At 37.8% G+C, this 16,559-nt stretch overlaps 1 protein-coding gene and 1 non-coding gene across 5 annotated transcripts in view; both read right to left on the reverse strand.

The window, feature by feature from the left end:
- Positions 1-12,723, reverse strand: part of LOC139453156 (histone-lysine N-methyltransferase NSD2-like) — a 29,879-nt gene extending 17,156 nt beyond the window's left edge. The window contains exons 1-7 of one of the 4 annotated variants that reach the window (XM_071234786.1): positions 12,646-12,723; positions 8,896-9,562; positions 7,493-8,182; positions 6,691-6,716; positions 3,767-3,940; positions 1,530-1,739; positions 212-452 (exon numbers count right to left, since the gene is read on the reverse strand). In XM_071234786.1, coding sequence (XP_071090887.1) covers positions 212-452; positions 1,530-1,739; positions 3,767-3,940; positions 6,691-6,716; positions 7,493-8,182; positions 8,896-9,523 — 1,969 coding nt within the window. In that variant the 5' untranslated portion in view covers positions 9,524-9,562; positions 12,646-12,723. Of the gene's footprint in view, positions 1-211; positions 453-1,529; positions 1,740-3,766; positions 3,941-6,603; positions 6,717-7,492; positions 8,183-8,889; positions 9,563-12,630 lie in introns of all 4 variants that reach the window. The other 3 variants (XM_071234785.1, XM_071234783.1, XM_071234784.1) reach the window with 3 other exon arrangements.
- On the reverse strand, positions 4,479-4,632 carry LOC139453433 (small nucleolar RNA SNORA53). Its single transcript, XR_011652421.1, has one exon. It is a non-coding gene; the product is annotated as a small nucleolar RNA SNORA53 (small nucleolar RNA).
- Positions 12,724-16,559: the final 3,836 nt, after the last annotated feature.

Raw genomic sequence — 16,559 nt, forward strand, 5'->3', positions numbered from 1 at the left:
AAATTAAAACATGTCGAGTGATCCTGATACAACATATATTGTCTTAGATGATCGCAGATGTATCCATACCACCAAGGTTACGCAAGATTTTTATAATTACACAGCAGAATGGACGACTTCAACAAGATCAATATGTTACCGGAAGTGAAAATCTAATTCAGAATTAACAGTAGTCTTAGTCCCTAGTCGTTGTCGTAAGGCGTGTACATACCTGACTGGCACTCATCACACTTGAAATCTCCTGCTGGTTCGTGTCCGAGGCCTAGACAGTCGACATGGAAGTGGCCCTGACAGGGACCCGTACATTCCACGAGATTGCCCACGTCCTCACAGATAAGACAGATGGGTTCACGCTTTGTGTTGTCACTGGCATTTAGCTTGAAGATTTCCAAGTCCAAGTCTGGATCCACATCTTTTGGCATCTTCAGCGTCTTTATGGGCTTTATGTCAACCTGAAATGGTTCATCATCAGTTGTCACTGTGAAAATGTTCATGCTACTTAAACCCATAAAAAATACTGGCACTCAGCAGTAATATTTTTTAGCAGGAAAATAAAATATATACGAAGAATCAGTTTAAAAGAAAATTCACATTATTTATCCACACAACTGTTCATGGAGGAAACAAAGTCTCAGTTCACACAACCCTGATCTTTAGATCAATAACGACTCTGCAGGTATCGGCCAGTGTTCAATCTGTCCATCAATGCATGCTTCAATGACATTCTACACTCTCACCTCATAATTTATGTTCATAAATGTCTTCATGAAGCTCCCAGGTAATACCAATTTAGTCAAATGAGTGAATACTTCTGGTATCTGACGAGCTAAAGAGAGCCGCTTATAACTGTTTTTAAAATTTCACTGTCATGTGTGCATAGACAGACGACTACGTGATCCGAAGCATAATCCTAGGGAGTTTAACAGGATCATACTTCAAACACATCAAAAGTTGACACATTAATTTAATACCATAAAACGGCCTACTTTAAGAATCCAGGAGTCGGTTCCAAAAGCTATACCTCCATAGTCTTGGGACTGTCATTTGTCTACAATCGCCTTTTGGAACGGGGCCCTGCACCACAAAATTTACCACCACGTCACAATTTCAAGGACGTTATTTGTGGAAGATCGATCCACCGGCAAAGCAATGCCATGTGATGTCAGCCTAACAAGAAGGTTACTGGGGTTATCGTGTGTGCATAGACTCCTCTCAGTGATCTATCATTACTAAATGGCTGTGGGTGATAACTTTTCTGCCTGGCGCATGAAATTTTACTCAAAGTGTAACTCCATAATTCCAGCCAAGATTGTCAAGGTTGGAAACTGGACTTTTAAATTCAGTTAACTCCCTTGCCTCGGTAAAATGCGAAAGATCAGAGATGATGTGGGATTTGAACTCACTACCAATGGATCCTCACAACCAAGGGGCACAACTCTGCACAACAAGTCAACCAGTCAGTCAGCACAGCTCAACCTTTTTTTCAAGAATGATGCTGCCAATACCAGGATTACATTCATGAACCATACCTGTGTATCTGACCCTGAGTCGGAGCTGTGTCCTTGACATTCCACCTTTACTCGAGAGGCCCTCTTCCTCTTTCCCTCGGGCACAGGAATAGCTGCAGGAGCAGGGGCTTCCACTTCCATCTTGACAGCCACCTCCTCGCTACCATTACTGACCACTTCGGTCTTGTGACCTCTCCGTGACTTCACTGGTTCAACTGGTGGTGGTGGTGGCTACAAACGAAAAAGAGAAACGTCCAGCTTCAGTTCTCTTTTTTGAGGGACTGTGGTCACATTTATTCACATGCTTTTAAGTTGTCAACAACATACACAGAGCTACCCTGATGTGTAGTTTGATAAAGAAATTGAATCTGTATGTTGAACAAGATATTCCTAGAAATACCAGCAAATGTTAATACTGTGTCACAACTGAATGTAATCATGTGTGTGTGTAAGTATAGGGTACTTCATCTCTCTCCTTAGCATCATCTTTGGTGCATGCTCCTCTACCATCGCATCACATATTTATTGTTCGGTCTTATTCATGTCAGAGATGTATTTGAACAAAAGTGGTTCATATTGGCATGTTTCTATTCAAACTGCCTTGAAAGATGACTAAATTGTGTCTCCACTCCCTCATCCATTACTCGGTCTAGTCTTGTTCTTCCTCCTACTTCTCGTTATTCCAATGTGAGTTCCAGCAGTGTGATCACTGTGCGTTTCCAATATGCACAAATAACAAACACTGACTGACATGTTCATTGTTTGGTTTTTATTATGCATAAAAGATAATATTATTTGTTCTCAACAAAGAACATATATATATATATATGTGCAGCCAGTACTAGCTAGACTCATTTAATGTGCGATTAGATCTATATGTATTTTCTTGATGAATTGATTCATGTTGTTATATGCATTTTCTTGTAATACGCTCTCAGTTGGTAGTTGATCTACCTTCTACATCAAGTCTGAAAATAAATATAACCTTCTTTTATTATATAACACTCTACAGTGTAAAGCGAATAAGAGGAGTGAGTAGCAGGACACCATGAATTTTAGACCAACAGAAATGACTTTCACTAAACAAAAAGAATCTGAAGTGTTACATAGCATCTGGCAGTATTGCAGCAATCCCAAGCTTGTTTGTATGTTGTTTAACGCAATATCCCAGCTGCATGATCACAAACTTGAAATAATCAAGTCTGGACCAGACAGACCTGTGCTAATATCACGAGGAGCATCCAACAGTGTTGGGGTACAAGAGCACACAATCAACAGAGTCACAGGAGCCAGGACACCAGACCCATTTAGATGCCTTGAAGGACAAGCTTAAGATGCTAGAGACCAATATTCAAACCCAGAATCCAAATGGCGTAGCAATCCCTTGCCACAGGACTCCAGGTATAACTCCCAAAGCAATAGTACCAATTACAGGATCAAAGTTCTTGGGACAAACCAGGAAATTAGCAAAAACCACTAGGCTATCTCACCGATTCTTCATGTGAATGTCAACTCTTTTACAGAGGCTGATGGATATTTCTTCACATCAAATTTGTTTGGAGAAAGAAATCAAATCATTGGTGTCAAAGTTTAGTGCATTAAGTATTACAATACTTTAGGAGAATCCCTTTCTGTGTGACCATTCACCGTAAGTCTGAATTTCATGTGGGGGTTTAATGTGTGGAAATTGTGTAATTGTTAGGGTGTAAGAAAGTTTGCACACAAGACACGGCAGTGTATTGGAGACATCATCAGGAAAGAGCTTGGAAAAATCTTTCGAAACTTTCAGATTTTAATGACCTTTGCAGAAACCAGAAGCAACTGCAGCAAAAACTTTGTGACAAGAGTAATAACGGTTTATGCAAGACTATTTATACATCAGGTGTTAACATTGGGCTCAAATTTACATTTTATGTACGAAGTAGAGCAAAATCGTGAAAGGCAATCTGAGCAGCAAGAATTATTTTTAGCCTTTGGAGTAAATTCAGAGGTACAATTAAAGCTTCAAGTCATGCAAGAGGCATGTCAGAGACAAGTATAATATGGAAACATATATTTTACTTAATTCTTCACAACCTAGCTGGAATTCTACAATCATTTGATGGTGACAGAATGTCTTAGTTTCACAACAGCTTTAAAGAATGAGAAATCCTGCAAAACCATGTTACCAGGGGGTCCATACCCTTAATATTTCATCTGTTAATTAAATATCTAGAAATACATGAAACAAATACAGATATATCAAAATTCATACAAACCCCAGATTCTTCCTTCTTCTCCTCCTCGGGCGCTGCAGCTATGACCTCTGACGCAGGTGCGGCCTTGACCTCAGGTTCAGCCTCTGCCTCAGCCTCCTCCAACTCCATCTTGATAACTCGCCTCGTCTCCCTCACTGGTCGGCCACTACTCCTTTCACCTTTCCTCTCTCGAGGCTGTCAGCAAAATCTTCCGTTCAAAAACTTATCATGCAAAGAGTGCTAAGGAGGACCAAAGACAAAGCCAGAAAATGTGGTTTAATCGATCATATGCAAGCACTCAAATAGTTACCATTAGTAAAGCAATTGGCAAGAAAAGAGGTATGAAGTCCGCAATCAATTTTCATATTTCTGAAGAGAATTATATTAATTAATACAACAAATGACAATGCTAAGCAACCTTTTATCCACTTAGGTATTTATATACAGATGAAATTACATTAATTAAGACAAACCAATTTACAAATATTTTACAGATATTTTTCAAATAGAAAAGTTTGTGATATTCTTGCTCTCACCTCTTGCGTCTCCTTAAACGCATCTACACTATACCTCAATTATTAGTAACTGCAAGCATAGCAATACAGACTGCCAATATACACCCATATGGCCATGGCTCATTCTGTCCCAGCCAGCTATTGGGGAGAAGCAACGGGGTGGTCATGACGATGACCCCCACACATGCCCGCAAGCAGGGTGAAGGTCACAGACCATGCAACTCTCAGGGTAGCTGACTGAGGTGTATTTCTCTAACACACCAATGACTCAAGCACTCCCGATGACACAACCTGTAAAGTTGATGGACAAGCAGCTACAGACAGACGAGCCTGCAGCTGCCATGTCCCGAGAGTGGATCTAAGGAGCGTGTAAGAATCGATTGGAGGAAAACAGGGCATACATGCATAAAGAGTTAACAGAGGTGCAGAATTTCATTTCGGGTATCAGAAATTACTGTATCGAAACAATTTTGAAATGCTGAAGTGGCAATAGCTGGCTAGAAGATCAGAATGAGGCAACGCGAGTACAACATATAATTCAGAGGGATAAGATCAGCTTTACAAACAACCAATGAATTGTACTTTCATACAGACAGATGTAATGATTACTGTAGGAGTAGTGATGGCATTACAACTAACGAGCAACATGACCAGTGTGCCTAACAGCCTCCTCGGCTTGCCTGTGCGATTTATCTCCATTCTATTAGGATAAATATACTGGACCCATTCTCCAACATAGCTTTGTATTGAGTCCGGTTCGAATTACATAAGCCATCAAATCAATTAACCTTTTTCTTTCATGATCATAAGTACCCATAAAACTATGAATACTGATTTGTCATATGGAGAACCGTCTCCAATACAACTGGGAACGGCTGATTCCATTTGGATTTTTCTTCACAAATTAAACCAAAAAAAAACAAAACATTATTTTTAGCTTAACAATTATTAATAACTAGTCTTCTGATCAGATAAAATGTATCAAGGGTTTGATTGTATGTGGCCAAAATTGAAACACGTATCTTTGGTTGTTGATTTCAAGCTCAGGGGCAAGAGAAATTCTGTGATAAGTTGGAGAGATGATGTCACATACGCAACAAAGCTTTGGTGAAGAATGGTCCTGGGTATTTATAATCATAGAAGGGAGATATAATACACTTGATAATCATCGTTGACAAAATAGATGCAGCCTAAGCTTCCGACACTGATCCAAGATGAGTCTAATAACAATGTGTTCAGTCCAGTAAGCTTGACTATTAAAAGTCCATATGTAAATATTATAATCTACTGAAAATAATGCCAAGAAACAAATTTGGACTTGAGGACTGAAAGTGTTTGGTATACACTGTTGGCTGATTGTTGGCAATTCAAAAGCTATCTGTGTCCATCAATCTAGTTAATTCTGGACACTAGCAACCTAAACAGCTGACAAAGATTCATTATTACTGACATTACCTAACAAAATCTATCTAAAAAATCATCTCCTTAATTTGCATAATAAAGGTTTCACAATATGTACCTCAAAGCCAGCCAACTTAATAGGGAACTTGTTAATATGACTAATCCGATCTTTGCAACCAGTTTTCATAATTGTGACTTTTCATGGTGTTAACTGGTAATTCACAAGAGACGGACAGTGGATTCAGGGACATCATGGTTTGAAAACTCTTGAACAGGTCACTCATCTTGCTTAAACTCTTTTGTGTCCGATTAACGTTTTTCATAATATCAAATGATATCTACAGTGCAATACTGGGTTTTATGTTCCATTGTTTGACAAGGATGAGAATACCTGTGAATTAGAACAGGCAGATTACATCATAGATAGACTGTTGCAGTGTCTTTTTGTAACAATTCTCAAGTGAATACATAAGATTGTGACCATTCCAATATTGAGATTCAAAAACGTAACTGCAAATGATAAATAATTATATTAAACTAGGATAACGAATATGGGTTTGCACATTTGTTTAAATTGTTAGTTAATTTTAATCAATTTGTAGCTAGTTATCAAAGTAATCTTGATAGGTCTACGTATGATTGGTTTGTACTATCAATTCTACCCTAACTTGTATAATAACAAAAATAGTTTCCAAAAAGAGAGAATTTCTTCAAAGATTTATCAAACCACTACAATAAATAATTCTTGATTAGAAACTTGCAGCAATTGGTTAGATAAAAATGTCTTGAAAAGGTTATCACAACTGACAAAGCAAAGTTTCCATCAAACATGCCTATTCCTTGAATTTCCAATAAAGTGTCATATCAGACGATGTCAAGTTGACCCCTACCTTCAAAGCAACCAATCTTATCCCCTGAAATACACTGTGAACCTGCACTTACACTCTTTTTCTGTTTCTTAGCCACTATCTCACAAAAGAGTTTATTGCCCTCTTCCGCTTCTAGCTTCTTGACCGAGGGTCTACTTACTCGTGGAGATCTCTTCGCACTGTTGCCTGAAACAGACATTTTGCTACAGTTAGGCAAATGGCATGTCTTGAAAGTTTCTTCACTGAAGAATAACAATGGACTAGATTATGCAAGTCTAAAGGAATAGTCAAGTCTTCCGAATTCTGTTAATCAAGAACAGTATTTTTTATTTTTTATTAGAACCACTGTAGGAATATAATAGACTTGGTAACAGTATTAACAGATTCTATTATATTTTAATAACACTGTTTTTCAAGTACTGTTTTCTCCCACATATTCTACATAGCATGGATAGAAATTTGCTTTGGCCCAATCTTGTGTTTTATGGCTTGATTTTTCATGTAATATGTTCCTGCATGTTCCAGGTTAACTTTCCCCGCTGCATGGCATCCAACTTCTATCTAATTATAACATCCAACATAGAATGCAGAATAACATGAACAAGCCGGAAGCACTATGTTATTCTTAACTATTGGACATTCTCTGTATTGCTAAGTATCATTGCATATATTGTGGTAATAATTTAATTATCAAATGGTCTGCATATTGGCACTGATTGACATGTTCACATTATCATGCCCAGACCATTGTTAAGTTTGATCATGCACTGGGGATTTATTAAAATAACATGAAGATTGGCATAAAAAGTGATTTTGGCAAAATACTAGTTTCCTGTGGTTAATATCAACATTTCATTAGCCCTTGCAATCTTATTTGGGAATGGGGTTTAATTGTAACACGACCACTGTATTTCACTGACTTCAGTGTTCCGCACTAATCATGAATATATCCATCCACCAACCTGGTGTGGGTTTTTCTTCGGTGTCGGCCCCCGTGTATTTAGATGTGTATCTCGCCTTCTGCTCCTTTGTCATCATATTCCACTGCTGATGGAGATACTCCACCACTTGCTCATCATCGTAATCAGGATGATCGTCAAGCACGCCATCTCGGTGCTTGTGACAGAAGCTTTCAAACGAACCCTCGTACTTGGTCACTTTATGTGGTACAGTTGGGCTCTTGGTCGTTTCGACATCAGAAACTTTTCGCTTCTTTGACGTGGGACTAGCCTGTTCTGGGAGTTCTTCATCCTCTTCCGGCTGTTTTCGCTTCCGACCTCGCTTCTGTTTCAGGGCTTTCTCATCTTTTTTTGAGTCAGGTGTCTTAGATGTTTTGGGTAGTTTGCTGGCTGGGATTTCATACACGAAGGTGAACTGCTGCTTGCGTTCATTTCTTTCCAGATTGTATGCCTCTTCCGCTGCAGCCACACCAACTTCCCACGCAGGGCGACGTGTTGTATTAACTTTGTACATCTGCATGAACTTGCCTTTCATGGTTTTGGGAGCATTTTCAATTAAATTTTCAGCACGTTTGAAAAAACGTTCTTTCCCTTCAAAGGGAATGGCAGATGACTCATTGATCCAGCCTCTCTCTGCTTCATCACCAAAAAATTGCACATGATATGATCGCAATGCTTTCTGTTTGACAGTAACTGCAAGAAAATTGAGGATCATTTCATATGTATGCAAAGGAACCACCATGGGCCACATACCATAAACACTAATCCATCAACATCAGAAAATATTGTTATGCTGTAATTACTCCTAAATGAACATAAACTGACAAAGATTCAGAGTCTTCTTTTGGTCTCAGTCATGCTGTGTCTTGAGGCACGTTGTGTCAAATAGGTACCAATCTGTGCCAAAAAAATCTACAGATGACCACTGTCTAGTCTTTGGCCTCCACTTACATCTTCTATTATCAATCAAGATCTATAGATGCTATTAATTGACTTTACAAGCCATGCAGCCCTTTCTCTTGACTTCGGAATTAGAGCTCAGTGATGAAATGCACCGACTGCACAGAACATTTGACTTTGGCTTCAAATAAGTTGTTATAGGTCCTACAGTGCCAGTCAAGACTTAGAAACGGGTCTGAAGCCGGAGTATATATTAACATTAAAAGCTACTCAATGTTTCCAGTAGACTTAGGCTAGTAGACTAAAGCGTGATTTTAGCAACATGTCCGAAGCCCGGGTCAAACGAGATACATTTCTTTCTAGTAAGCTCAGGTTGTAATAAGTTATTTGATAACCCATTCAATTACACTCAACTCGTCTGGACCATAATAAAAGTCGCCACTAAAATGCATCCAAAAACATTTACAGAAGTACAAAATCAAATTCAAAATTCACTCAACTGTTACCTCGGACTCTTGTAAAGATGCTTATGAAGGGGTCATATGAAACCATACAGGGCCAGAAGGGATGACCGCTGACCTTGGCCCACAACAGGTCTCCAACGAGATACTTTGAAGGACATCCTGATGCATCTTCCGATGGCGCCTGTGCTTTAGGTGTTACTGCAGTCTCAGCTTTAGGAGTTTTTTGAGGCTTTTCGCTGGCAAACAGCTCATCTTTAGGGACTTTCTTCTTGATTTGTCTCTTCTCACGACTTGCAACTGCCGTTTCTTGGGCAGCCAGCTCGTAAGACTGACGTGATTTCTTTGGAGGTTGTCGAATAACTTCTTTAGGCTTTTCATCAGGCTTTTCAGCAGCTTCAGCCGGAGTATCAGCAGGTTTGTCTTGAGGTTTTGCTGCTGATTCCGATTTGTCCTGTTTGGCCTCTTCGGACACTTGGACAATATTGACAGTTTGGGGATCTTCCTTCTCAGGGGCATTCACTGGGTTCTTGACGCTGGCCTTGCTTTGGGCTATTTTGGGATTCTTGTTGACAGTTGGGATTTGAGGGAGATGGTGATGAAACCCTGCACCAGCCCCAGCTTGAGGAGTGATGCCATTGACAACAGATGGCGTCTTTGCCTCAACTGACATTGTGATAGGAGATAGGGACTTCCAACCTCAACAGCACATCTGAAAGTAATTTCCAGAATTAGCTGCATGTAGTCTTGAACAAAAAGAGTCTAAGACAATCAACATTTCAACAGTCTTAATGCAAAGAGAACGGCACACTCAAATTTTGTTTGTATTCTATCAAGCTCAAAACTGTTTCTCGATCTTGACTTTAAACTAAGAATACTACTTTTCTATCATGAAAACAGCTACTACCTATACAGGCATTGTCTTGTACCTCACACAATGAAGAACGATGTCATAGCTGTTAACTTTCCAAAATTATAAGTAGTATTTTGTTACAATCCGCTGGTTGGGACACCAAAGTCCAACGATATTGTCTATAGTACAATACATGTGATTCAAAAACTCAGTTCATAATTTTATCGCTTAGTTTTTCATATTTTCGGAGATTGTTAGTTGAAAATTTGTTACAAATACAAAATACTTGGACACTTTAATCACATTAAATGCAGCATAAGAAATTGGGACTAGTTCCATAGTCCTTGCCAATCTGCCCAGTTGTTTAGGTATCATAAGGCCTAGAAGAAATTTGTCATTTTAAGGGTTTTGCTGGCTGTTATCATTATAAGGACTAGTTGACGAAAATGTTTTAGTTTCTACCACTGAAATGGACACTACTTTTCTTAGTCAGCATAAGGTGGTTTTGCTATCGATCAAAGAAGGGCCTATGCCACGACACTACAGTAGATCAACTTGTGTGGAGCAGAAACACTTGTCTTGTATTTTAAAGAAAACATTACAGGAGAATATTTTAACATTCCCTTGTTTCTTATGTCTTCATGATGACCATTCAGAGGCATTCCCTTAGCCACCTTCACTATTAGGGAAAACTACTAGACATCATGAAGTTTACTAGTCTCGTACTACAAAAGTAGTTCTTGCGAACTCAAGTCACTGGTCCTGATCTCAATCAGTTAATTTATCACAAAACCTGCAATAATCAAAGACAACTGAAATTGAGAAGTTTCAAGCTTTGCTATATTACAGCCTCCAAAATTCATGCTAGTCAGCTAGCCCAAGAACAATTTATTGTAACAATTCAGCGATGGTAATCCTCACTCACTGCCTACTAGCATTAGAGGGCCATTATGTGTAACCATTTCTCAAAAATTCATTTTGCTACAAATTGGAACTGAATAAAACTGACAGAGGATGTTAACATCGTTGTCTTGCTCAAGAATGACTAGCTTCAAACTCTGAAGACTAGTGAAATAACATTTACTCTTTTGGCTCTAAAACAAGTATTTCAAAGGTTGTAAGAAGTTTAAATTAAAGACTTTCCTTCCAAAATCACATGCATTCTGTTAAGTGCACAAATAGTTAAGCTTCATTCTGAAGTTTACACCATGTCAAATGAAATTTTATCAAAGTATTGTATTATTTCAAAGAATAACAATATGTATTGATACAGAGGAGGATGATATTGCATAAAAGAATCCAAAGATTGCTACTGTGGTTATGGAGAATTCTTTCAGTTGAATTTTCCAAGTTCAGTAAAATATTTTGAAATTTCATTATTAAAAGTACTTTCACGATTTAAAACCTAACTATTCACAAGTAAACCAACATTGTCAATCAATGGGTTGTCTGGTACAGACTCGATTATTTACAGACTGCCTTCACATAGCTGGAATATCACTGAATGCAGCGTTCAACAAAAAAACAAAAAAAAAAAAACATTACATGAACATCTTTGGAAAATCACAGTCTTGGATTATTTTCAAATATTTAACCAAAAAAAGTTATGAAAACAATGTCAGCATGTAAACACGGTAAGGGATTCAGGTATTTTAACATAAAGAAACTATTTTTCTTCGTTACTAAAGATATGTTTCTCTGAGGAAAAATACCAACCAAAAAAATTATTAACAAGCCATTTACGACAAAACTTAAACTGGTGCATCTAACGCATTGACAAAATTTTACAGATTCAATATTTGTTGGAAGTGAAAGAGCAGGTGTACAGTAAAACAAAGAGTTTGTGCATCATAAGGCTAATATGGAAAGTTTTGTTTACAAAGAGTTTTTTGTTAAAAATAAAAATACCAGAGACTTCAAAAAAGAAAACATTATTCCTAATGAACAGGCTAAATATACAAATAATACTTGTATCACACACTCAGAAATAATATCATGCAATCAAATTACCCTTCACTTTAGATATTATTTTGTGTACGCATCAGAACACAATTTAAATGATAATACTGACTAGAATTTGAAAATGTTGAAAAATTACAAATCTGTAGCATGAATAATACTTTCTATTGCTGACGTCTGTTTGTTATTCCGCCAATTAAATAAAACATGCATCAATATCCCGTTTGGGGAAGCACTCAAACTTTAGCACTGAATATTTGCTTGAAATAATTTTGAACAGATTTGAAAGATTCACTTCAAACTCGACACACCAGTTTCAATAGTTTCTTCTGATTAAGTGTTTACATTCTATCTAAACGCCAACACACTACTAAAACATTTTAAATATTATTATCCTTGTGAAAATACCAGAGAATAGCCTATTGTGAAGACAGAATTCTGCAAAATGTAATCAAATTGGAATTGATAGCTTTGTATATGCATCACATTTCTTATGAATAAGCTGTTAGAAATGTTATATTACACACAAATTGGAGAAGTACTTTATGTGGCCAAACCAGGCGACAAAATGAAAAAGTCCTATTTCAGAACATTGTCACTTGCATGCTAATTTCACGCCAGCGTTTGTAAATTTCATGGATTGGAAAGGAAAATTTGTCACAAAACATTCAAAAAATGTTATTTATAACATGTTTATAACGGTGGCTATAAATGTTAAACACTGGGTAAACATAAGATGCACAGTTTAACCATCATGACATAAGCATCCAGACAAAAACGACTCTGATCTCCCCCGATGACCCCCTTACGGAATGTGTTTCTGTACGAGGAAGCCATTTTGTGTCGACAACACGCGGCAAGGTTAGGTCACCACACACCAAACAATAGCGCCGTGCATAAATCGACATTAACAATACATCATACTAGCTAAGTATAAGACTATAGATGTAAATACATGCATAACAGACATTTCGTTCCATTACCAAATCATTACTAGCTGCATAGTTTGATTTTCAAAGCACGATCCAACACTCTTCCGCCAGAACTTCGGCCAGTTACGGCGGGAAAGTACGCGATTGTTGATTGGCTTACCCTGTTACGGATACCCCCGAGTCGCCCGAAAGCGGAGAAAATGGCGCGTGATGTTTGCATAGCAGCCAGAATTTCACCTTTCAATCCAATATGAAATTAAACTGGCTTTAAATGAAGCCGTATTGCACTTGTGTTTTCTTCATTTTTATATAATACCCAATACCAGACCCCAAACCGCACGAATAAAGGCTGCCTCTTCAATATATCACACATTTTCTATCTATGCTCAGCACTGAAATGCCTCTTTCTTATCCATTTACGTCACAGAGTGTTTATTTTACATACAATAGCATACAAATAGCAATGTGTAATGTTTAGGTATATTTATTTGGGAAATCTCTGAACATATTATTCTAATTATTAGGATATTAAAAATAATTCGATAATGTTATTTTATGCAAATTAAAGGAGGCCCAACTTTATGCATTACTTTATTGATGTAAATTGATCTATCATAGCAGAAAAACGCCCTGAGTGACTTCCTGTCACTGAAAACTATGTCATATAAGAACTAATTGTACATTTTCTTTACAAAATCAATAAATATATTATCTGATAAGTATTCACCAATAATATTAGCCCCTATAAAGTAAGCATTACTTCTCAGGCCAAGATCTAAAAGGGCTAAAATACTCAAAAGAAGTACATTGCTAAAAATAGTACTCATATTTATTCCTAAATACGTACATGATCATCAAATCTGATTCAAATAACTTATTAGACTTGCTTGAAGCCTTCACTGTCACATATTAAACCTTCTTTTACATCTTAATATTAAATATTTTTGTATAAGCAGAGACAATATACCCATATATGGTCTCTGGTATGACCCATTCATTTATACTACATTTGAAAAAAAATGTTATCATGATAACATGTTCATTTGGTTGTTAAAGTAAAATTAATAATGGTTTACATATTGTGTTTGTAATGTTTTGTTTCGACCCTCTCTACACCCACCACCACTGAAGTTAAATATGGCCCAAATGGAGTTTGTGATATATCACTCAAGAAACACCTTTCCAACAAAATAAACAGGCTGTTCAATAAACAATGTTATTAACTGCTCTTTATGAATACTCTAAGTTTTATTTTCTTTGTCTTCTTTTAACATTAAACCACTATGATGAAGATGCAACTATATAGGCCATAATGCAAAATTATAGGGAAATCATATGTCAACTTTAGCATATGGTTTAAGATGAAGAAAAAAGGGGAGATCACTCAAATCTTGTTGATTCCAGAAGTGGAATCTCAGGATTTCTCCATTACGTATTCCTGATATATCTGTGTCTGATTAATGTAAGAGGATTGCTCAAACTGTTGCAGGCTCTAAACATTAAACAAATTGGTATGGATATGGTGATGACAAACCAAGAAACACAAGAACACTGAGGTCTTCAGCTCCTGGCACAACAAAGGGACATAACTGTGTATAGCGAATCGAGGCACCTTAAGACAACAAAGCCACCCGTGTCCCCAAGTTAGATTAGAAAGGGATATGAATGATGTATTGGGATGAGTACTTATTCTTTTGGGTACATAACCCATGTAGGGAATCGAACCAGGGCCTTCAGTGAGATGAGCAAACGCATGAATCACTGAGCTACCCCAATGCATCCATACTAGAAGAGACGTGTACATAAAGGATGACTATTGTACCCAATAGTCCCTGATCCAGATGTATGCTATTTGTGGAGTGCTTTCACCACTGGGGGGGCACGGGTGGCCCAGTCGTCTAAGGCGCTGCGGTTCGCTGTGCAGAGTTGCGTCCCTTGGGCATGCCAGAAACCTATGATTGTGGGTTTGAATCCCGGTTCGCCCCAATTATGTTTCTAGGTTTGTCAGCACCATGCCTGTGCTCGTGGGTTTCACCGAAGTGGTAAACATCTGAGACCTGCATTACTTCGGGCTTTCCTCCCACATTAAGCTGACACGACGTGATATAACTGGTATACTGTTAAAAGCTGCGTTAAACCCAACTCACTCACTTTGGTCACTGATATTCCTATTTCAGCCACTTAAAATTTGATGTCCACAAATTCGACTGACGAGCCATAAGTTGGTTTGGTTGGTTAATTTGTTGTTTAACGCCGCACTCAGCAATATTCCAGCTACCGGTATATGACGGCGGTCTGTAAATAATCGAGTCTGGACCAGACAATCCAGTGATTGATATCATGAGCATCGATCCACACAATTGGGATCGATGACATGTATCAACCAAGTCAGCGAGCCTGACCACCCGATCCTGTTAGTCGCCTTTTACGACAAGCATAGTCTCCTTTTACGGCAAGCATGGGTTGCTGAAAACCTATTCTACACCTGAATCTTCACGGGTCGAGCCATAAGTGATAATCATATGATAAAAGAATAGTTGAAATATTGTTTACATGCCTGAACACTCAATCTTTGATTAATGATCTCTGTCATACAGGTTAAAGATAGTAACAATCAACTTTAACTTGATATCAGAAAAGATGTGTTGTTGTGCTCAAGTCCATCTCCAAACACATCAAATGGGATTCGAACCCGAACAGTGACATTGTTTGAATATCCCATGCCTAAATACCCAGAACAAGTTAATTTGATTTTTGTGGCCATTTGCCAAGTATTACAAAATATAAAATATGAGTTTTCAAAGAGTGTCAGTATACTTGTACATGTTGATGTATGCATGCAGTGCTTACGTAGTCTGTGTCTTTGGTTTTACAGTCTGACATATTGTATTCACAATTATTTTGTGGTGAATATGTTAATCTTCAGTCTGGGGTGTAAAAATAATAGTCAGATTTTATTTATTGTTCAGAAATTTCTAATTTTTTTCAACTGTTTCCACAAACTATTGATTTACTGAGCACCATCAAACAATCTATTCATTTTCATTATCAACCAAAAAAATGATGTTTGGCATTTTCCACAAAACAAAATGTTCTTTTTTTTAACTACTGTCAAGCAAACTATTCATTTTGAGCATTTTTCTGAACAAACTATTCACTTAAAAAATCTCCCTCCTCCTCCCTCCCCTATAGAATTAAAAAAAATATACTGGATGCTCCCTTGGTGAACACACAGGAGGCATTTCCTGACATAAAACCATTAACTTGTACCACAATTATATTGACATGACATGTTTATATAAATGCTGTACCTGCTGAGATGAAAAAAAAAATAAAAATAAAAATTAACTTGTACCCCAAGAAATGTAGGTATTATTTGCATTTTTGCAAAAAAAAGGAGAACACAAACATTTCCAGTGAACTCTGCAGTGGGCATTAATTTGTAATACTACATCTATGCTGCCATGTTAGCGTAAGTATACATTTGGTGATTGTATGGCATTAAGGTTACATTGTTGTCCTGCCAAAGCCGGGACAAGATTCACTTCATTACATATTGTGAAGCCAACTTTGGGGTCATCACTCCAATTGTCCTGTCACACATTCAGTTGTGGGATAATGAACCTGTTGGAGGAGTGTTGTTAAACAGCCAGCCAACAACAGTAGGTGAGCTGAATTGGGGCTTAACGTTGCATTAAAGATTATTGCTGTTAGCAACATGCATTGCATGTGCGTGTGTGCGTGCGTGCGTGTGTGCATGCGTGCTAGTTCCGACTTACATGCCTTTTTTATTGTGCTATCCTCTCCTGAGAAACCATGCTGCAATTGAACTGGATACCCCACTCAGACAGGCTGACCAGGCTGACCAGTCTGTGTTTTATCCCCTTAATGATGTGTGCCAGGCAGGGTAACAACAAGTACCATCTTTTAGTATGACACAGCTGGGGATCGAACCACCAACCATC

The sequence above is a fragment of the Haliotis cracherodii genome, unplaced genomic scaffold (assembly GCF_022045235.1).
Source record: "Haliotis cracherodii isolate W230 unplaced genomic scaffold, xgHalCrac1.p SCAF_9, whole genome shotgun sequence".
In the NCBI taxonomy this organism is placed as follows: Eukaryota; Metazoa; Mollusca; class Gastropoda; order Lepetellida; family Haliotidae; genus Haliotis; species Haliotis cracherodii.